We start from the raw sequence: 24,238 nt of genomic DNA, 5'->3' as shown, positions 1-24,238 counted from the left end.
ATCTGCAGAATGTGATGCTTTGCATTTGGTGGGACATCAAAGGAGGGAATTACATAAGATGCTATCAACCGAAGCTATTAAACTCAATCCAAAAAGACACTTGTTACAAGTTGGATCTTGTGGTTTATATATAATTCACAAAACAACTGACTGGAAATTTGAGGAAACTCTGACAAATTCTCCTTTTTCAAAGATTCTCCAGCAAGAGCTAATGACTTCAAAAGTGAGACTGGATGTTCGGAACTTCCACCAAAGCTTCTTAAACACCAATGGCTGGAGAACATTAGTGTTGTGGAAAATTAATATTGATTTTGTTACAAAAAAAGTCCTTAGTGATTTAAAAAGGGTTTCAAAAGTGATAAAGCCTTTTGGCTTTAGCCTTGAATGCAAGCAGTTCGTTAAGACTGTTGTTGTGAAGATTACTCAGAAGTCCTCCTTAACTTATAACTTAGTAAAGAACACGAGTTGATTGAATCAGAAAGTTATGTTGTTAAATGCACCATCCAGTGTTATGTTTTCTTTCTGTCTAAAAAGTCTGGTAAATGCAGGCAGGATGGAAGAAAGGGACTGTGACAACATTCTCAGGCAGTTTTTCATAGCATCCCTGCAGTCGCCTGATTCAAGAGTTCGTATGTTTCCGAGAGAGGAGGACAGACTGGATACTCTGTATTTCCATCTCCTGTCAGACATGAAATAATTCCAAATATTGTGGAGAGTTTGCCAACTCTCCTTTCCCTGTCTCATGGACAGGTCAGTGTCGAGAAGAGCTTTTTCTGTAAATAAAGCATATCCTTTAATGCAAGGAGGATCATAATTGCCCACATTAGACATTCTGGGAGTTCAAATTCGATGACGAGGACCCTACTTTGAGACTAATAATGCTTGGAGACGACTTGAATGGGTAATGAAGAAAAACTTTAATGTAAGTTTAACATAACAACAAATGTGCAACGTTTCGACAAGGTATTGTCATCATCAGGTACCTGGGGCTGTCTTGAATGTAAACATAACTATGGAAATGCTTACTTTTGTAAGATATAGGTCATACTTAGAAGTTCAGAAAGTTGAAGCCACAGAAAGGGGACAAGAGAAAGGTTGAAGAAATTGAAAAGCAGTTCCTTTCGTCAGCTGATGAAAACTTTGAGAAAGCTGAAAAAGAGAGAAAATTTTGCCTTCTTACAGTGACCAATTTCCTGAAAAAAGCTGTAAGAGAAAAGAAAGAACCCTTGACGGTTCTCACAGTGAAAATTGAACAGAAACTATGAAAAACAAAACGTTGAATTTTTTATATTAAATTAATTCAGTTACATTTGAACAATGCTAAATTAGTAATAAAAGTATCACTGCCTTTTCACCGTATAAAACATTATTTACCAATATTAACGTTTAAAAACACGTATATCCAAGTGCAGTTTATTTGCTCTATTCTCAAGTGGATCTCTAAAAATGGTCGTTGAAAAGTCTCGAAATTCCATTTCTACGCAGGTGCAGGAGTCTTGTAATACCTAGTGTCAATAGTAAAGTTTCAGACTTTTAAAAATTATAGAGTAGACATACATTACTACAATCCTGTAGATATTGTATGTCGGGGATAACAAAAATGTTCGTGTTTAATAAACAGAACTGATATGACAGCTGAAATTACTGCCTTTTTTATAACTGTTTATAAGGTATTGTAATTTTATGCATATAAACATTTCTTGTTTTTTTATATATAAGTTCGGTATAGAAGAACATAATTATCTGGCTGTTCGTTTCTTTATAATTATTTTACTGTTTAATATGTCGTCTGGGCACATAAAACTAAATATTCCGTGTTTAGGCCATATTTTCTCTTATCCTCATTCATATAATAACTTCTGAATTATAAGTTGATATGTTATTTTTCTAAGGGGATACGTGTTCAAAAATTAAATCCTTACTATAATTATGAGCGATAGAGTTTACTGTTTGTTTATTTTTTATTATCGCAGGGATTGGAGATGAGGCTAAAGTGCAGCTTCACTCACCCAAGAGTTCGGAGGACCTCACTAGCGGAGGAGACATGGTTCTGCGCTGCAAGGTAGAAGGGAACCCAGAAATCACGTATGAATGGTTTCACAACGGTAACAGACTTTTCCGAAACGACCGTGTGTTTTTTCGCAACAAACGTCTTCACATAAATAATCTGAATGTAGCGGATAACGGAATATATACCTGTCGAGGTGTCAACGATGCCGGTACAGTGGACAGCACGGAAAACTTTCCCGTTATTCTTCAAAGTAAGTTAAAAAGAAAAGAAGGACTGTATCATGGTATATTTCAACGTGAAGTGATTATCACTTCACAGTTCCCGAAGAAGAAAAATACTTAAATACTGCACATTGCGTGTAAATGATTGATATCAATCTTTATTAAAAATTAGAAAAATAATTCATATTACTTTTAGAGGCTAGAGCTCAAAAATACATAAAAGTGTTTCATGCTTAAGGAATAAAACAATCGGCAAATTTCCTCAAAAAAGTATAAACTAAAATATTTTACCAGCCTCCCTCACCCACTCACCCCTCAATTCTTACACCGACTGGACCACCACGGTGTATGTGCAGACATATAATAGCTAATGGACTGTATCGCAGATAGAAATACTTAATTTAGATAACTTAAGGTAACATGAACACAGAACTTCGCATGATAAAAATTGTCTAACACTGTGTAACATTTTCAACCATTTGTTAGTGATTGGTAGTATTACTAGATTTGGTTATTTTAGGATTATAAATGTAGGCTACTTTTTTTTTAGCAATCCATTCTTTTACTTTAAACGTTTGGGGGATATTCTGTGTTACGGAATTCTAGTAGACTAGACTACGTAGATTTTTTTTATTATTTGTTAAGGCTTTTCTTCACCAAAAAGCTAATTTTAGTGAAGAAACTTAGATGTAGAGGCCTAACCTATTCCTTGGTTCGCTTTTTTCATAATAACCGACTTGTTTTTCCTAATCCACAGCTCATCAGTATTACTTCAAAGAGCGAAGTACATAGATAAAGCAGGCCTCGTATAATAGTGGAATATAAGCAGTTTGTTTAGTTTATATCTATAGTCGTTTACTCGCAAGTAATAATCTAAAATAGTTTAGTTGTTTGGGTAACGTGACATATCATCCCAATTAATTATCCATTATTATTCAACCTAGGTTTTTGTACTTTTCAGGGTAAAAACAAACACAAAACTAAAAAGATTATTCTAATTAGTTTGAAGGCCCTTCAGTGGCGTCGGAAGCGGGAGGCCCAGGTTACCCTCCTTTTCAATCTGTCCCTGTAAAAATGCACCAAGATTAGGAAAATTATTCTAAAATAAACTTTAGGCGCCTCCTTCTTTTGATTTGCCTCCCACACCTCTGCCCATTATTTTTTCCCAAAATAATAAAGCTTAACAAATAAAGTTTACAGGTAAGAAAAGTGGAAAACCATCACATAGTTTTGATATATAACAATGTAGCGATAAAAAGTGATTAAGAGCTGTATTCATAGAATTAACTTTGCTCTGTTCTTAAATTAAGGTAAAAAGGCAGCAAATATTATCAAATTACCCCATGATGTGACTGTAAGGAATGGAGATCCTGCCTTGTTTGACTGTGTTTATCAGAACGTTGCTGCTTTAGAGTGGTACGCTCCCAAAGAAGATGTTCCCTTAAACAACGGTTCCAGGTAAACTTGTTTGCATATAAAATAATAAACTGTACATGAAATGTAATATTTGGGAGATTTGGTTGTTTGTTGTCTATTGCTAGTATCGAAACCCGATTTTTAGGATTATAAGCACTCAGATTTACCATTGAGTCACCAGGAAGCTTTGTGGGAGAACATGTTAATAATAATTGTTATTCAAGTATAATGATAAAATATTTTGGTGATTGATTAATAACAGCAAGTGGCTCATAATTGTTGTATGTATACGATTGTGTTAATTATTTGTAATGTTGTCCTGCTGTCCGTTTCTCCCTCCAGTAACTCAACGGTAAGCTTGAGGGTTTATAATGGGTTTGGTACCCCCGGTGGTACAGGTAGCCCATTGTGTAGCTTTGCATTTAAAACAGTAATCATTGCTCCTTTGCAATAAAATACTTAGTTTTATACCTTGATTTACCTATGTAGTTTATATATCCTTATAAATGCATAAGGTAAAAACGTTATTTTATTACATTTGAATATCAGAAAATGTAATAAATACAATTGTACAATTATTAACATGATTGTAGGCATGTAGTTATGTATGTAATGTGATAGATAGGACATTTCTGTAACTTGTATTTGTTTGTTGGTGTGTAATTAAGCACAAAGCTACACAATGGGCTGTCTGTGCTCTGCCCATCACTGGTATTAAAACCCAGTTTCTAGCATTGTAAGTCTGCAGACATATTGCTGTGCCACTGGGGGGCTGTAAGTTGTGTAAAAATGTAATTAAAGCTTTAGTTAAAAACAGCATATATGTGTATAACACGGAGAATATGACAAAAGAAAGAGATAAAATATGTAAAAAAAATAAAGATCCAACAAATCCTGCTATAAAATTGAGTTTTTTTCTCTTGTATTTTTGGGAATTGCATTTTTTTTTAATTCTAAGAAATTGGACCAAGAGTTATACTACCAATCATCCATTGCTTTAAACAACAAATATAATTTAAATCTAATACTTTAGACTAATGTTGAGGTTAAAAAAAGAAAATAACATCATTAGTCCTGTATCATAGCTCGGGTTTGGAGCATTAGGGTATCTTTACCTACGCACAGCTATCAGTGTTGATATTTAGTAGTCTTACATAATTTCAAAGAGGATAAATGGACATTGTTATGCAAAATGACCTTACTCACAAATCATAGATTTGAGTTGACCAAAACATTTTGCTTTGTTTTAAAAACATCAGTGATGAATGCCAGATGTATGTTCTAACTTTAATCAATGGAGATCTCTGTTATATTTTAGGATATAACAGTAAACTATTCATTCTTATTCATAAAAAGGACAATTAGTGGCTTAGGTCATTTGTACTTAACTCAAATTTCCCATTACTATTATTTTTCAAAAGATGTCAAGAAACATAATAATAAACAAGTTGAAATTTCGATACATTCTTATAGATTTATTATTAAAAACAACTTTCGAAAAACAAGTATTTTCATTCTAATCATTAGTGCTTATTGTGGTAGCACTCAAGGTAAAGGGGGTAAGGTTAATCCTTCTCAATACAGAAATCCAGCTCTCCATCAAAGCCATCCACATCATCATTGATTATCTCATCTTGAAATATCATATTTATATAAGCTACTGTAATGCATGCACTAGCTATTGGTTGCTGCACAAGTGCAGTAACATTTGTACTTGTACTCTTTATCTTATGAATGTGTAACAACTAATGTTAAACATATGCATTGTGAAGTGCTATTTACAATGCAGAAGGTAAAATTATTTTGCACTCTTCCGTAGTCATTTTTTACCTTACCTCTCTAAGGAATGAGTTATGGGTTCTTTTGCAGTCACTGACCAGTACAAGTTTGTAGACTCAACTCAATAGTACTTTGTGTTAGGGTTAAGGACAATCCAGAGTGTAATAATATTTTTCAAGTGATAACTAGGTGCTATGAACACTTTGGTGTCACATAACACCCTTTTGCACCAGAAAAGTAAACTAATGAGATGTGAAATGTATATCTATATTTACAGGTAACTATCAGAACATTCAACACCTTACTTTTATCATTTTCAAAAAGTTGTTATTCAAAAATGATCTAATTCATATAGGTCATTTTTGCATAATTGAAATTTGTGATGGCACGAGTGTGGGTTGGAACTTTCTAATCTATAGCAGCAGTCTAAACAGATTAGGTTTAGATAATTTTTTACAAGAAAGACTAGCATTCGTTTAGCCCAGAAGACATGAACATCCATTTTGTGAGATTTTGTGGGCTAGGTCAGTTTTGCATAACAACTTTCAAATAATTCTTGGGCAGAGAAGACTTTACTTGGTTGGAAACTTCAACAACTTGAAACATGCCTAATGAAGATTTGTACCAACAGCTCAAAATGTCATGCAAAAACTTCTGAAATTGATACATTTCACAGAATTCACTGATCAAAAATACGGTAAAAATATTGTATAAATAATATGTTTGTGGTGTTAACTGTGCCCTGTATAATATGTATTTATTTTGACATTAGACAAAATTGATTGATGAATCATAAATGGCATGGTATTTTCATCAACACTAAACATGCTGTACCAGGGCACTGAAACTACATAAGACATAACAACAGAGGTAGTTGGATGTCTGTAAAGTCATTGTACTAGGAATGGTTATGAAGCCTTAGTCATGATACTGAACTTTCAGTATTTCTTTTCTCATTTTAACTCAAGATTGTTCTAAATTATTAAGTTTGGATTATATTTATTCTTTAAAAGGATGGTAATTAGTGAGGAGTAAGTGTAAATCCTATTCGTGGGAAGAATACAGAACTTAATAACTTGCATAGAACACTTTCTCTCATCTGCAGATGTAGAATTTTGGAAACAGTCATTTTCTATATTTCACTCCTCTGCCTCATCAAACTTTATATGCATGGAAAGCATACTTAAACTGTTGGTATATGTGGCTTTGAAGTGGATTCTACATATCATATAAAGCCCTCCAGTGACCAGGTTTCAATACCCATAGTGGACATTGTGTAGCTTTGTGCTTAAAAAGCAAACATATCATACAAATTTCTGTTACATTACATTTTTGAATGACCTAAAGCAACTTTATATCATATATATACATACATGTATAATTCAAAAACTGTATTAAAGGCATTAAAAGCTTCAATCTATGTGTAATTTAAATTTTACTTTTTTCTTCTGTAACTGTAAGCCACACAGCGATCAACTGTTCAGAAGTCGTAGACTATGCCTAGTCTACCTATAATTTCATAATTTGTGAATGGATTCCATATCTAGTATTTAGAATTTGTAAATAGACTTTACAACTTCTTACGTTCTGAAAAATAAAATAATATATTGAGTTGAGTATTAGATTACAAACTCGGGGGCTCATGTGTTTAACTGCTGCCCTCCAGGGCAGAGAAGAGAACTTGTTTGCTGATGTTACCAGTGCTCTTCTGACTGGATACTCTCCTATTGATTCCCTATCTTTTGCTTTTTCCATATATTAGGTCGTCTGTTAGTTTGTTTTGAATTTCGCGCTAAGTTACACTAGCCATCCCTAATTTAGCAGTGTAAGACTAGAGGGAAGGCAGCTAGTCATCATCACTCACCGCCAACTCTTAGGCTACTTTTTTACCAACGAATAGTGGGATTGACTATCACATTATAACACCCCTACGGCTAAAAGGGTGAGCATGTTTGGTGGGATGGAGATTCGAACCCGCGACCCACATATTGTGAGTTGAGCGCCATAACCACCTGGCCATGCCAGGCCTTGTGCCACATGATAAAAATAGTTTACATATAGAGGTCAGCACTGAATGAGAATAGCTACTTATGTGAGTGGAGATAAGTACCTATTAGAAATACATTTTCAGTACAAGAAAATTATAACTTTAGGAACACTTTTATAAACTGAATACAGTGCACAAATGGTGACTGTTATACAGACAATATATCACTAGTTGTAAACAGTTTGACATAAATATTTTGAAATTCTGATGTCTGGGTCACAAAATTTGTCATATACAGCTCTTTTGATATCCTTTATAAAGGCTCACTGTATTAAATCTATTTCATTTTTAATTTGGCCCACACAATTCCATAGGTTTGTTTGTTTGCGATTAAGCACAAAGATACACAATGGGCTATCTGTGCTTTGCCCACCACGGGTATCGAAACCCGGTTTCTAGCATTGTAAGTCCGCAGACATACTGCTGTGCCACTGGGGGGGCCAATTCCATAGGACTGGAGGTCTAAAATCTCGAGGAGATGATGGCATCCTTTATGTACCTTATACAATCCTGTTCACTCTTTTAGGATTTTACAAGACATTTTTGTACGTGATTTGTAGGTGTTTTTTAATAAATATTTCTGAGAAATTCCTCCATATGGGTAAGCCATGAACCTTCATATGTTTTGTGTTGGCTTGTACTATTGATGTATGTAACTTATTCCTGTAGTTTTTTCATATGTTATTCTGACAAGTCTATCAGATGTAATCATTTAGTTGTTTTGCTGATTATACAACTTACTAAGGTGAATGAAAGGTAAGTATTTTTGTGGAGGTTAGCTTATAAGTTATTGGTTTTATTACATTTTTTAACAATTTTCTTTTTGTATTACCTTCAGATTTTTTTCATTCTGTTACTGGGTGTTTTGTGTCAGATCTATAAAGTATCAATTTTTTTTCATAATAGAAATTTAATTTCTAAAACAAATTTGGAGCTATTAACACTCGCCAATTTTTTCAGTTCATTGGTATGATATCTCTTAAAAATTGTCTTGCTTTCTAATATTTATATATGCATGTCTAAGATGCTACCATTACACTTATGACATGTTTTATAGTTATATCACAAAAACAAAAATGTCTACAAATATTGAATCTTTCATAGCCTCTGTCTTTTCACACAACACTTTGAATTTTATGGCAGTGTTTACTGAATAAATACTTCAAAAAATACAAGTCTTCATGGGCATGACTAGAAATTCATCATAGTTTCTTTTCATAAATATGAGTGGTTACCTTATAATTGTTAGATATACACGACTGTTTCCGTTTAAGTTTAATGCAAATGTAATGATTTAGATAGTTTAAGTATAGTGTGAGTATTAAATTTAGTTATTTTTATTAGGAATAGTTTATCGCAGGTTTGTTTATATAACTATTTATGAATCATATGTTGTGTAGTTCAATTGTTGTGAATTGACACTTGTTTGTATTATTACATCCCGTTACTAGAATCTTCTTAGTTTTACTCGTAGTTTTGATTGAGTATTATTGCATCATAATATCTGGTAGTGTGTAGAAAGTTCTAGGTCTCCATCAGACTGTAAATACATGTGCAAAATGTAATTTGAGTTAGATAATTAGATTGAGATAAATCTAGACTGAATTGTGAGTTTGGCCATAAAGAGCATATAGTGGCACTTTTTAAAGTGAAATCATCACAGACTTGTATTGTAACAATAAAGCAGGAAGAATGATTTGTCTTGTCAATTATATTCTAAAGTAACTGAACCACCCTGTATGAACTTTGATAAAAGAGAAACAATTATTTAAAGCTCTGGATACAGCTGTGATAACCAACAGTGTAATGAGTGCGTGTGTTTTCTTATAGCAAAGCCACATTGGGCTATCTGCTGTGTCCACCAAGGGGAATCGAACCCTTGATTTTAGCATTGTAAATTTGAAGACTTACTGTCATCCCACCATTTGTCTTGTTTTAATATATCATATGAAAATAGACATTGATTGTTTATTTTGAAATTTATCGTCAACAAGTCACAGATACCTACTGTAAAGAATCTGGCCCATACAAAAGAACCAGACAATAATAAAACAAGTTACCCCAGCCAAAAGGCTTAGGAGTCCTCCCCCCCCCCCATAAACATTTTAAAATCTGGATGTTCTGGAATGCATTTTTAAGCAGGAAGAAATAAACTCTTATAAACAGGTAAATTAGTAGTTTTAGTATTATGTTTTTGTATCTTTAAATTTATACAATTTTCCTTTGAAATGGTAGTCGAGATGTAGGTGGATGCTTTGGATTCCAAAATATGTGTTACTGTATACCAGTTACCTGCTTAATTACAATGCTAGGTTAGGAAGAGATATTCCCTTTAACTGGCCAACATTGAACAGCATAAATTAGATTATTTTGTTTGATAGTGGCAACTGCAAAAGTAGGAAAATTTCATTGTTTACATGCAGGATCAATATCTATCATGTTCATTTGACATCATGGTGCACTATTTGTAGACAAGCTAAATAACTTCTTATTTGACAATGAACCTTGTGCTGTACCTGCATGGTGTACAGGGTGTTTAATAAGAATAAAGTACCAAAAAAGAGGGGAAGCAGTGGCTTTATGTAAAATGTGTTACAGTCTATTCAAGTTCAGGGCATCAAAGCTAGTAGCAGTGAGGTTGGATGTATTTGGGTTTCTGTTAGCGCTTAGAAGGTTTTTAGTTGGAAGATGTTACAGACCACCATATGAACTGATGAAATTAATGAGAAACTTTAAAAGTGAAAAAAATAATTCAACTGCTGATGGAATTATAATTATGGGAGATTTTAATTTCAGGCATATAGTTTGGGAAATGTCAGAGCCAAATCATGAGGGAAACAGGTTTTTAGAAACTATTCAAGGTGGTTTTCTTCAAACACTGGTAAGAGAGCCTTCTAAGCACAGTGTTATTTTAGATTTATTGTTAACTTCTAATAAGAAAATATTTGACAGGGTAATAAGTTGGGTAGCTGGAGATACTGATGAAATGTGGAAGTTTTTTTTAAATATATACCTAAATATTCAAGATAGGCATGTTCCTTATAGACATAAAAGAGTGGCTGTAAGTAAAAACCAGGTTGGCTCACAAAGGATGTAAAGGATAAAATTAAAGAAAAGCATTATAAATATAATAAGCTTAATTTACCTGCAATGATGAGAGACTTGGAAGATTAGAGCAGATCAAGATTGTCAGGATCTGGATTGTTTTGTGAGTTAGGCAAATAAATGGGAGATGACTTTTAATTATAATAAATGTAAGGTAATGTTTATTGGATAGCCCAATTTGAATTATGAGTATAATATAATTTTGATAGGAATAACTTTAACAGTGTTATGGAAGAAAAAAATTTTAGTGCTCTGGCTCATAAGTCTTTTGAGCTATCAAAGCAATGTGCTGTTGCTATTGGCAGGCAAATAAGATTTTAGTTTCTGTCTGCAGAAATATTAAATACAAGTCTCAAGAGGTTATAATATCATTGTATAGGTCATTGGTTATGCCATATTTAGAGTACTGTGTTCATTATTGGGCTTCATACTTTGGAAAGGACATTGAATTATTGGAAATGGTTCAGAGGAAGGCTATTAGGATGATATCTGGGATGGAAAGGTTTCCATACTGAGGATGGGTTAAGATCTCTAAACTTGTTTACTCTTGAATTGAAAAAAGAAGAGTTAGAGGGAATCTGACTGAGGTGTTTAAGATCATTAATGGAGTAGGTAGTTTGATATATCATTTCTATATTTAATAGTGAGAATGTTAAGATTAAGGGGTACAAATATTTTTCTTACAGGGTGGTTGGCATTTGGAATGGGTTGCCTACAGATGTGGTTTATTGAAGGGAGTTTGAGGGAAAGCTTAATATAAATTTGAATGATAAGAGTTGGCTTGGAGTTTTTTAATGTTTAGTTCAATTTAATGGATAGGATAGCTTAGATGGACCAAAAGAGGCCCCTTGTTGTTCTTTAATGTTATATTAATAGACTGTGAAGAAATTAGACTTTTCATGAACTTGGCATTTATGCAGTGGAAGCTTACAAAAATAAAATGATTAAAGTCTGAAAGAAGAAAGACTGAAAGTTATTTTTCCCGAAGCAACTGAAACTACACTGACTGTGTCCTTGATGTTTGATACTTATACATGCACAATTTCATGTATGAACAGTAGATTACGAGAAAGTTGCATAAGTAAATATGAACAATGTATCTTATTATTTTTGTTATGTAGTTAATTCAATATAGCTGGCTTACTTAAATAATAAGACTGTACACAAAAATATGGCTTTTATAGACATGGTTTTTGCTACAGGTACACAGTCTTTTTGAATGGCTCTCTTCTTATAACTCATACTCAGCAAGCAGATGAAGGTATTTACCGATGTGTTGGCATTAGTTCCAGCAAGGACATACCCCAGCAGACATACATTGCTCATTTAAGACTTGCATGTAAGTATCAGGTAGTAGCTTTGAAATTGTTTTCTTTATAACTTTACGATTTTAAAACAGAAAAACCATAGATATAATACTGATTTTTATCATTTTGGATAAACTTTTACAAATATAGTTGTTATTGAAGCTAGTAGAATACAATGTATTGAGATGTATCAAAATATCATTTTGTGCATAATATGTATATTGAAATAATTAGTAAAAAGGCTTTTCTGTGGTTGTAAACTTGTTTTACATAGAGTAAGATGAAAAGATATACTTTGAAATTTAAATATGTTTTGTTTAATTTATATCATATCTATAGACTGTTTTTACACTGAAAAATATTTTATTTCTATAACTAGCACTAGTACAAGATATTTTTGGATGAGTAAAATGTTTTTAATTACCATATCAAGTGGTCTAAGAATTATAAAAAGTTAAAAGAGTAATTTGAAATAAGGTTTAAACCTTTTTATGGATAGAATTCTATTTGAGAAAATGATATTATTTGTTGGTCAGCCAGAATAGTTCTAAAAAAATAGCCTATATGTAGTAATCAGATTGATTTTTATTTTTCTCACATTATTTCCTGTGAGTATATAAGATGGTCTTATTTGATTATCAAATAAAATAAAGTACATTAAAGGAATCCTGTTAGTGATTATTAACAAATTTGAATTTAATTTGTACATAAGGTTTTGTGTTTCTTTTTTTTTCAGATCTTGAAGAACTTTCAGAATACTCTTTTGAACCTCCACTTGGTGACAGTGAAATATTATTCTTTCCTTTGCATGGTCGTTTTGAGATAACATGTCTGGCTCCAGCAGGATTTCCAGCCCCCCGAGTTTGGTGGGAAGATCCTAAAGGCCATGTTATAAGTGACACTGGTCGAATTCGAGTGGACAATGGTTGTTTAATTATTAGCAATGTTAAACAAACTGATTCTGGTAGTTTCACCTGTGTTGCTGTGAACTTAATGGGAGAACAGAGAAAAAAAATAGACCTATATGTTACTAGTAAGTTTTGTTTTGTTTGATGTAACAGAACTTAGAAGAGTAAAGATGAAACTAATCATTATGCTATTAATCAGTGTTATGTACTTAAAAATCATTTTCTATTTTGAAAACTGAGTGTTAAGAAAAGCAGGTAGGTAAAAATGTTATTTTGTTTGTCACTATTAGTTAAAACTGGCTTAAATTTTTTCATAAGTGACTTTTTCTCATGATTCATTTTACAGATAACCCATACTTCCCAAGATCATTAACCAAAATCAAAACTTTAATTGTCATAAATTAAAATTTGAAAAGACTTTCTAATTATTTTGTGCAAAGTGTCTTTTACAGGCAAGTTATCTTATTGTCATGCTGCTTTGTAAGTCAACAGCATAATATTTGATTTGGGGTGGTTTTTAATTAGACTTGAAATAAATTTGTGCATTTTTTTAAACCAGATAAAATATTAACAATCTCACAGGTCCATTGGGTAATACGTTTTACTAATGTTTTATAAGGTAGAAGATAGCATCACTTGCTAAAAACTGATACTCAGAAAAACATTTTCACAATGGCTTAAAAGTTCTTGTTTGCTGGTATTTAACTATCAAACAAATTATAGTAGTTACACTTTATACATGAGCTGCTTGAAATGATCTAATGTTAGAGTTTCCTTTTCCCTTGATAATGTGTGTTCTACTGTATGAATTTATTATTCTTAATTTGTCCATTCAACTACCCCGAAAAGCCATTATTTTGCCAAATATTAAAACCTCATTTATGATCCATTAAATCAAACTAAATGATTTAACTTACCTCATTTTTGTCTTCACTGTAGGAAACAAATTGTATGGAAATTATGAATTTCATATTATAAACCAAAAATATTTTTGTTTTAATGACATAACTTTAATTTTTCTTATGATTCATATTATAGCTCATGTCATAACTTTGTATAAACAGGTTCCGTAAAATTTGACTTGTATATGAATAAGAATTTTTTTTCAATTGTTGTGTTTTATTTTGAAGTTCCACCAGTTATTGTAGCTGGCCCTGTTGATGTTGAAGTAGATGAAGAGAAATCAGCAACAATGTCATGCAAGTACGAAGGCATTCCATTTCCCATTACCACTGTAAAGTGGTTGAAAAATGACCACCCTATTAATCCTTCTGACCCCCACATTACTGTTCATGAAAATAATGGAACCTTGATCATTCAGGATGTACAAATATCTGATGCAGGAACATATAGATGTGTGATTTACACGTCAGGGTTTTCACCAGTTTATTCTGAAAATAGTACATTAATTGTTAAAGGTAAGAAAATTGAACTGACAAGAAACTTTTTTTTTTCTGTTTAACAATCAAATGGAAAATAGTTAATTTACTAGGTTTTCAAAATAATTATTTTAAAGCAATCATAATTCTAACTTTGAGCTTTTAGGCAGTGACACCACTTCAGCAAAATCTTGGGGTGGGAGGCATAGTTGAACCCTTATCTGTACAAAATACATGAACTGTTGATGATGTAGCACATGTTGGAGTTCACACATCAACTCTAATAACTACATAAGAGCCAGAGGATTATGAGAAACAAAAAACCACAACTTGGAAATTAATATTAGTAATTTCCCTTAAAAATAGCCCATTAAACAGACATTTTACATTTCTAAAAAAAATAGAAATAAGGCTTGGGTGTGGCAGCTGCCCCCCCTCACACACACACACCCCTTCCCAAAATGGTGCCAATGGGATCAGGATCCCCATTTCTAATACAAGAGGCCAGCACCCACTTTAATATTCTTTTTTGAACATAATAAAATGTTAAGGTTAAACAAAATATTTTAAAACTGGTTACAGTAGTTCACAACATTTGTTTACACATTTGGTCAATTGATGTTTTATGACTTACCATTAGTACTTGAAAGATTGTCTTTGTTTTTGTGACTATAATGCCCAATGATTTATATTTAATAGAAATGAAATCTGAAAATATAAACTTACAATGACATATTTACATATAAACATCTGTTAACTTTTACTCATGGAACTGCATAAAATAAACCAAAATCTGATTCAGAATAAAAATTGTATAATGTGTTTGAATTACTCATTTTGATTTTTTTTTTTTTTTGGCAGAAACCTTAAAATTTGTCCCTCCTCCTGTAAACAAGAAACTAGAGTTGGGATCTAATGGAAAGATTTACTGCAAGGCTCGTGGGGCTGAAACACCTGTGGTTCACTGGGTAAAGGACACTGTACTACCTACCCAGTGGCCTTCTCACATCAGTGATGAAAATGGTGTACTGCACTTCAATGTTGTTCAACATGAAGATGCTGGAACATACACATGTATTGCTTCCAGCTCTCAGGGAACTATTAATGCTACAATAAATGTTGAAGTTGTTGGTTAGTTTTTTGTTGTTTCTTATAATCTTTCAAAGACTTAACTATTATTAACAAACTAGTAGAAATATTGCAGTTACTTTGCTCTTTATGTTCATGATATATTATTATTCAACAATATCACAGTGTTTTCAGTTTCAATACTAGTCTTAGTATGCTGATATTCCACAAACTCAATTTTAATGTTTGCTCTTGCCTGGTTGGGTTACAAAACATATCTATTTAACAAGAGTAGATGAAAGAAGTGTACATATTTGTGTGCTATACTGAAAATTATACATTGTGTCAGAACTATTCTTAGAGGAATAGAATCTTCATTGAGTTTAATGAATAAATTATATTGTTTCATCAGCTAGACATAGTAATTAGTTATTGTATAAGTAAAGTAATTTAAATATTCATATTTTGATTTTGCTTGTTACCCAAAAAAGCAGGAATGAAATATTGAAAATATAATGTCCGTGTGTTTGGAAAATAAAACTGTTGCAAATAGTACTTTTATAAGCATTATGCTGGTATGGCATTGTCTGATTGGTTGTATGACAGCCAGTTGCAGTGTAAGCTATCAATATACTACACTTGGTGCAGTTAATTTTCAAACAGTAGAGGGCAATCCCATAATATTTGCACTTTATTCACTGTTTTGGTAATTATTGTAACTTTTTATTATGTAAAAACTCAAATTTCTATGTTGTTCTGTAGGTATAAAGAATCTTGTGTATTTTGCATCTAATAAAGCTTATTCTTGGGTAGCCTAAATCCATGACTTTTAAGGATAGGCCAAAGTGACCAAATAATTTAAGAATTTTTTCAATTCCATACTATTTGACATGCTTGGGACTTGCCTAATTAATGAATGTATGAAACTTTAAGTGAGTGTCTCTCTTGTATATCTCTTATTGCCTCATATGAACAATATTTTCCTTAGCCTAAGTTTTTATCCCTTTATGTTAAATATAACTGTGTTATGTGCAATTAAAGTACCCCTTTTTATGATAGGAAAATTAAAATATTTGGATTATTATTCATAAAACCTGTTTTGTACAGATAGTTAAAATAATTTCATATTGTGTTACAAGACATTTTCTATGAGTTAACTTAATCATTCAATCATGTTGTCCTCTCCAATTTTGAGGGTTGGTGACTATGGTTCTTTTTTGTTATTTATTCCTTTCTGCTTGCATGAACTTTCCTAATTTAAATTTCTAATCTGCAGTCCATTTTCTTTATATCCTAGAGCTAAGTGAGTCTCTGCCTGCCTCTAGCTCTTCTTCCTTTGATTTTATCCATCAGAATCTTTGTCAACCTTCACTCAAATCTAATTATATGCCCAAAGTATTCCAGCCTAACTTTATATTCTCAATTAAGTAATTATTGTAAATTATAATTGATTATTAGATAATTGTTATACAATGTATTAATTAAAAGGAGTTACAAATTCTGTGAGAAATCTCATGAAAGGCTATTTAGTCAAACAAGGATGAAGTTTCTTTTCTTCCTCAACTGTGTTATAATACTTTATTTTATATCTGAAAGCAATTAAAGATATTTTGAAAGTTAAGTTTTTATATATTTTATTTTATCCAGATTACTTTAATCAATAGCATTTGAATGGGAAGTATCCTTTCATCACAACATTTGAAGTCTTAATGGAGAATATATATCCAGGATTCATGTCTTTTACAATATTTGTAATACATTGTTTCAGGTTTTGTGTACTAATTATAAATAATAAAAACATTTTTATTCTAGTGATGCCTAAGTTCACAGTGACACCAGCAGACACAGAAGCTTATGAAGGGTACCCAGTGATGCTTCATTGTGAAGCTAAAGGAGATCCACCTCCAGGTATACAATGGGATAAAGACAATGTACTCAAGGGTTTTGACAAGAAACGATTCCAAGTCCTAACTAATGGAACTTTGTATATCAAAGAAGCACACATGGCTGACAAAGGAAAGTATGGGTGCACAGCAGGAAACAGTGGGGGATTTCGTCGTGCTGAAGTGCTCCTGAATATTCAAAGTTAGTTCCTAACACTTGCTGTGTCTTTAATCTTCTGAGATTAACTTAATATCATAAAGTATGCTATTTACTTTTCATTAATTCCCAACTACGAGATTTATCATGAAATAATTTTCTTATGCCTATATTTTTTTTCTTTAATTGTATACATATGCATAGGCAATTTTGATAACAATAATTACGTGGAAGGTCATTGTAATATTTATTTCACTTACTTTGAATAAAGGCTACTTCTGAGAAGTTAAGTGGCTATAATAAACATATAATACTTTAAAAATAAGGTGATTCTTTTTGCAGTGCAAGTTACAATAGCATTGGTAAAATATTCGTTTTAAGTTAATTAACCAAAGTATTCTACAAATAAGGATATTTTTATTTGGCATTTTAATATAATATTACTCCAGAATTTTTGCACATTATCTCTTGATGATGAGGATATATGTAGTGATTGAAATAGAAGATGTTGATGATCAAGATATTATAAGTATATGTGACTTAGCTCTCAAGTTAGAAAGTTTCAATGACAAGGATATTTTAGTAGTTGAATTTGAATTAACTTCCAAGTTGTAAAGTCCTTAATGATCAGTTCATCTTAGTTTTTGAAACTGAATTAGTTCCCAAGTTAAAAGTACCATCATTTTTAAAGTGTCATCTATAAAACAATTGATACTTTAGTTTTCTGAACTGTTACCTTTGTGGACAGATTTTTATTAAAGAACATTTCGTATGTTAATATTTACAGGGAGCTAACCTTCATTTTATCTCCAGGTACAGAGAACTATAGTCCAAACCAAGTAAGTGAACAGGATGAAAATGAGGCTAATACCATGAACAAGACAGTTACAATAACACTTTGTGCAGCAGTTATCTACATTGTTCTTGTTATTGGACTCATGATTTGGTGTCGCATTAGACGAGCTCGTCGTAAAGCCAAGCTGTTAGCTGAAGCAGGCGAGGAAGGTAAGTGTTAAAATATACACATCTAACTTTTTCCTTTTTGGAGAATTCCAGCAGATTTAATAGAATTAAATGAAGTAATGTGATGTTACTTTTAACTTCAATAACTTTGGAAAGTAAAATATTGAGGTCATATATATATATATATATATATATGTCTGTTATACAAACAATTTGTTGGGTTAGGAGAACTGAGTGAAATCCAGAATAATATATTATACCCATTATTATATTACCTTCATATTTAAGCTAAATGAATAATTCAAGGTTTTAAAGTTTTTATTCAATCAACTTAGAAGTAAATTTTATCATTTAGTGAATTCTAGTAATCATGGTTTTAGAGTTAAAAACTTTAATATGTTATAAAAAATACCAAAATCAATACATACTATAAACTCTATGCAGGGACATAAGCTAAAAGAATGAGAAACAATGTAAGATAACATTTCAAAAACATTAGGAAATTCAAAAGACAGGTTCTTCGTAGATCGATTTTTATCTTAGTGTGTATATATATAGGTTTAATAATAAGATAACTTTTTTGTTATTCTCATTATCTCTGCTGTTGCAGAGTATTTGTTTATTGATGAACAGTTTTAAATTTGCAAATGTTGGAAAAAAGATATATTGCAAATTCCTTATAAATTCTTAATATTGCCATAATTCAATCTTCATTATCTGTTGCACTTTTAATGATAATTTTATTGATTTATGGTCATATTGCTTCAGTTAAATGTGGAACATTCATGCAAAAGCACAGATAACATTTAAACAGTGATGTAATTTACAGTTTTATTCTGTTACATCACATGATTTACGAAAGTAAACTTACATTTAACATAGTTTATTACTTTTCTGAACATTCTTTCATTCCAAAAATTAACCTGATATTCAGGATATGTTAAAAGCACTTTCTATCTTACTCCAAACTATGTGATGGTCTGTTGAGGATTGTAAATATATCAATAAATCAATAACCTTTTCCGAGGAATGCTGTTAAGTAAAACTAAGGTAGTAGACTATGCTCTCTGTTTCAGTTAATGATATTCTCATCAGTTTGGTTTTGTTTTTCATGACAGTGTTAGCTTTCTGGCGACATTCAGCTTCATTTACCAGAACAAAACCAACAAAGTGATGGAGTTAAATCAATCTTAAATATTCTGTTAGTTTCTGGTGGCATTAAAAGAAATGTTCACTTAGCTCTGTATTCCTTCATCAGTATAATCCACAGGTTTCAATCTTGCAAAGAAAATCATTAACATGAAAACATTAGATAGCTCTATGTATAAATAAAAATGCTATTCAGGGGTGAGAGGGAGGAATGTTAAACAGTATTGCACAACTATGTTATATGTGAGAACAGGTAATACTTATTAGCATCATTACCTAACTGAAGTTTTTTAAGAGGCTGTGTTAATTTATGACAGTATTTTAGTTGATAAAATATGTCTGATTTTTAACATTTAGCTTGTGAAAACTTATAAAGATATTATATTATTATGCTGTTTCTAGTAGCCAAGCTTGATGATGATAATCCACAAGGTAACATTGAAATGAAAGACAAGGTCAATCATGCTGGTCAGGAACAAGTAAATGGTGTTAGTAGTAAAGATGGGGACATCAACACCCCTGGCCCTTTCTCACAACCTGCCAAAGGCAACAGGTCCTCCTATGATAACATCAAGTTTTCTAGAGACAACCTTCAGACAATGATGCTACTAGGTAGGTCAATCTGGTGAACTTATGTTTTCTTTTGTAAAGAGGAAAGATTCTGCTCTACCTTTCTTTAAACCATACATATGTTTATGACTATGTTTAGACTAACTATAATTGCATTAAAGATATACATTCCTTCTCCAGCCATTTATGTTTTAAGTTATGTTATCAGTACACTTAAGGGAAGGGACACTGATAGAAAAGTATTTATAGTATGAAAAATATTTTCCCCAAAGTAGGTTAGTTTTGAATTCAAAATAAATTGAGGGTCACAAGTTTCAAACAACAAAACTTTTAACATATAGAACAGGTAAAAAAAAATTTGAAAGTAAACATTCATAAAAATATTTAAAATATGAAAAGCTAAGACCTCATACTAACAACATAAAATATTCAAACTTCCACTAATCTCATGCACCATATATATATATAAAAATATTAAAATTTCCACTGATCTCCTACACCATAAAAATATTCAAACTTCAACTAATATTCTACCCCATAAATGCTTGTTTTGTTTTGTTTGTTTTAAAGTTAAGCACAAAGCTACACAATGGGCTATCTGTGCTCTGCCCTCCCCGGGTATTGAAACCCGGTTTCTAGTGTTGTAAGTCTGCAGACATACTGCTGTGCCAGTGGGGAGCATACCACAAATAAAATTGATAAAACAATCTTTTTCTTTTTACAAATTTAGTAGCATTTGAAAAAAAAATGATTGAACTCAGTTTAAGCTTGAGGCAATGAATAATGATCATTGTGAAAAAATTTTAACTGGAAATGATGAATATAATACTTTAAGATTGTTTAAATAATTACTGAAAACAGTTTAGAAACTTGTTTATGTTGTAGTAGTCTGATTCTAAGATTATTTACTTGTAATCTATAAAAAAATCAAAATAACATGCATTTCACTTTTAGAGTTAACAATATGCAAGAACCTAAAACATTTTATTAATACCCAGTTTGCAACCCAGGGAGTCATTTTTGGTGGATTGATTTCCAAACAAAGTTTTCTAGTATTATCTTTTTTTAAGTTCTAAACAAAGACTTGAACATCATGCAATATCTAGAATTAGAATTGCTTACTAGCATAGCATATTTCACACCAGTTTTCAGATTATGAGGGAGTAAAACCCATACCACTATCAAAAATTTCACACAAAATATAGTAGTGGCTGCAAATGTTGCACAATCCAAGATTTGGCTCTTCAGCTCTATACAGTCTCATTCTCCATGGTTTTCATGACCTGTGTAACTATAGATCACTGTGGAAAGCTTAACAAAGCTTACTTACTACTTTGAAGTAACTAAGTGTGGTACCTGCCTAATGTGAACACTTCTAGAATTTTGTGCTAGAGAAATACAGTCCAGCCAATCCCTTAAACCCTGCATCTTTGTGGCCAAACATTACTGAGAGATGAGTTCTTTTGGTAGTAAAGTGTGATTTTTTTAATGTTAACATATTGAGTCTTTTACCTTTTCTCGTTCTAATTTCTATAAAAGAAACCGTGACAACTCTCTGTAGCCTACCAAGGCTGTTTAATGATTCTCTTAATTATGGTAGTGAGCCATTTTATTGTATTTGTTTGTTTATCTTTGCCTTAGGACATGGAAAATATGGGGAAGTGTTTCTAGCCAAAGCCCGTTCTATTGATGACCTTAAAACAGAAACTGTTGTTATGGTGAAAGCACTGCAAACAAAAGATGAAGACGCTCACTCAGAGTACATGAAAGAAACTGAAATGTTTCATAAGCTTGGTCATAAGAATTGGACAAAACTGTTAGGTGTATGCTTGGATACTGAACCTTTTCTGATGGTCATAGAATACAGTGACTGGGTAAGTTTCAAAGATCTGTGTGATATTGTAGTAGATTAATAAACTGAAACACAGGTCTTCCTTTTGATTAGCTAATCATAAAAACTGTAGATTAAGAAACGTTTCCTAAAGTCTAATTATCGTAAATCTGCCTATTATAAAAAAAAATTATCTTTACATATGTCAGTAAAAACATTTAAATTATTAAATATCTGAGCACTCGAACTGAGAAAATGCACAACTTCAGTTGCTGACTACTTATCATTCCTTGTATTATCATGCTTTTCTATATTCTTCTTAAGCATTTTTTTCAATCTTTGAATGTTTTTCCAAAAGGGCTCTTCATTAATTTTCCTTGCATACTTCCTAAGGGCTAGGCTTTCTTAAGTGTCCAGTTGGATGTCACCAGTGTTCTGGGGCAAATTTCTCTGAGTATATACCTTACACAAACATATAATAATTTCTAAACGATACACAATGGACAAAACTTTTCAAACACATATAATATGTTGAGTTTGTGTTAAGTTTTTCTAGCAAACCAAGGAAATAAACAATGGTAGGGTGTTAAAAGTAGCATGGCATCAGCAGAAAAATTTTATTTCAAAGCAATAACACAAACACAAAAATTGTAAGTATGACTCAAGCCTTTATTGTGATTAATTAATAAACATTTATGTTTTAAGAATTTGTTATTAGCTGATTGTCCCATTACTTTTTCACATATAAAAATATCCAAAATAACATGTTGCTTTTATCATGTGTTCTCCTTTATAGATATTTATTTTCAAGGAAATAATTAATTTTTTTTTAATAAGTAAAAGGATTAGAGTCTAAAATCAATCCAAAAAGTATATAATTTGATTTGATCATACCCCAAACATCAGGTCCAGAATTATTTTAGGTACATCCATTTGGAGATTGTAATAAAATTAGTTTTTTAAGCATGTGATTCTCCTTTATGCATATATCTAGTGTAGATACTCAGATTATGTCATTTTGTTATACACAACAGCCAAGACATTTGTTGTTATCAATAACTGAAAGGTTAAAGTAAATTGCATTTTTCCAAAAAACATCACTGAACATGAAATTGTGTGAACTCCTTCACTTCAGTTTTGCTTCAGAGGGGAGTACATAGATTGTATAATGCTTTTCCCACCATATTTAGTTTCCGCCATGTGCAGATGATTAGGGTAGGGTGGATTTGAGATGTAATAGTCACAAATCAACTCATTTTCCTCCAAGAAAAGTCCTTGAAATTGAAAGTGGGGTTACATAACAGGTGTGTATCTCTTTAACTGTATAACTAATATTCAAATAGTGTGAGTGGTGGTAGTTTTCGGTTTAAATGACTGATAAATTACAAAGCTAAATCTGTGAGCAATAAATAGGGGTCTGTTTATAAAACCACATAATTGAGGACATGGTGAGATGCATGTAAAGGAGTTCACAGAATGGGTAAAGGAGATCACCATTTTAATTCAACTCCTTATATATGCTTTGCACTTCTTAGTATAATGCCACATTATAATAAAAGCTTACGTTTATGATCTGTGGAAGTAGTCTAATACAAATATAATCTGGTAAAGGAGAACACATGTGAAAAACAGTAGTCATCTTCATCAAGGTGGAGATATATGACAGAATGTAGCCCAAGTACTAGATTTTTGGCACAAGGTTTTTCAGTAGTTATATTTTCAAGAACTGTATAAATCATACTTATATGAGAAGATTTTTTTTCAACATTTTCCAGTTGAAAAATGGACACTTATGAAAGCCTGGCCCCTAAATCTCCTAAGCCCAAGGTAAAAAATGACACAAAATTTATAAACAGCTCAATTTTGCTCACCCAACTATTTTTCCTAAAAATACTTTTGTGCTTTACATCCTTTTTAATACTCTCAAAAAAAAATTATCAAGAGGATGTAATCTAGACATTTATTTTTGTATACAGAGTAATAATATACAAACCTTGGGGCCACATGAGTAACTTGCTCAAGATTAGAAAAAAATTAAGTACTAACTGCAAAGAAAATAATTAAACAAAGAAAAATTAACTTAGAAGTTTCAAATTATTACCTAAACGTTTTGTTTTATCATCTACTCAGCTTAGATGGCCCTCAAGGGTGAGGCAACCATATATTGTTTGTAAACATAACGTATTAGGATGTTAAGAAATCTGCTATGGTCAGGGCTTGAACCCAGGACCCTCAGCTCTGAGACTTATGCTTTTACCAACTGATCTAGCAAGGAAAAGGTGCCAAACAGACAACTCTCTATCCTGATCATTACAAAGGGAAATAAGGGTTCTTAGGTGCTTATATGCTCATTTACATTTATTTGTTATAGTATTAGGTCGTCAAGAAATTAATGTCACGTTTTGGAACACTTTCATTAACCACCCTCCAAAAACGTACATAAT

At 31.8% G+C, this 24,238-nt stretch overlaps 1 protein-coding gene across 1 annotated transcript in view; it reads left to right on the top strand.

Moving 5' to 3' along the window:
* The window catches only part of LOC106458823 (inactive tyrosine-protein kinase 7-like), a 71,336-nt gene that overhangs the window by 43,267 nt on the left and 3,831 nt on the right, over positions 1-24,238 (top strand). The window contains exons 3-12 of the mRNA XM_022385173.1: positions 1,974-2,261; positions 3,543-3,690; positions 11,782-11,918; positions 12,623-12,919; positions 13,925-14,212; positions 15,035-15,304; positions 17,054-17,326; positions 18,095-18,286; positions 19,796-20,005; positions 21,605-21,837. Of these exons, the coding sequence (XP_022240881.1) occupies positions 1,974-2,261; positions 3,543-3,690; positions 11,782-11,918; positions 12,623-12,919; positions 13,925-14,212; positions 15,035-15,304; positions 17,054-17,326; positions 18,095-18,286; positions 19,796-20,005; positions 21,605-21,837 (2,336 nt within the window). The remainder of the gene's footprint in view (positions 1-1,973; positions 2,262-3,542; positions 3,691-11,781; positions 11,919-12,622; positions 12,920-13,924; positions 14,213-15,034; positions 15,305-17,053; positions 17,327-18,094; positions 18,287-19,795; positions 20,006-21,604; positions 21,838-24,238) is intronic.

The sequence above is a fragment of the Limulus polyphemus genome, unplaced genomic scaffold, assembly GCF_000517525.1.
Source record: "Limulus polyphemus unplaced genomic scaffold, Limulus_polyphemus-2.1.2 Scaffold520, whole genome shotgun sequence".
In the NCBI taxonomy this organism is placed as follows: Eukaryota; Metazoa; Arthropoda; class Merostomata; order Xiphosura; family Limulidae; genus Limulus; species Limulus polyphemus.
The sequence above is the reverse complement of the archived record's forward strand: the minus strand, read 5'-3'. Positions and strand labels throughout refer to the sequence as shown.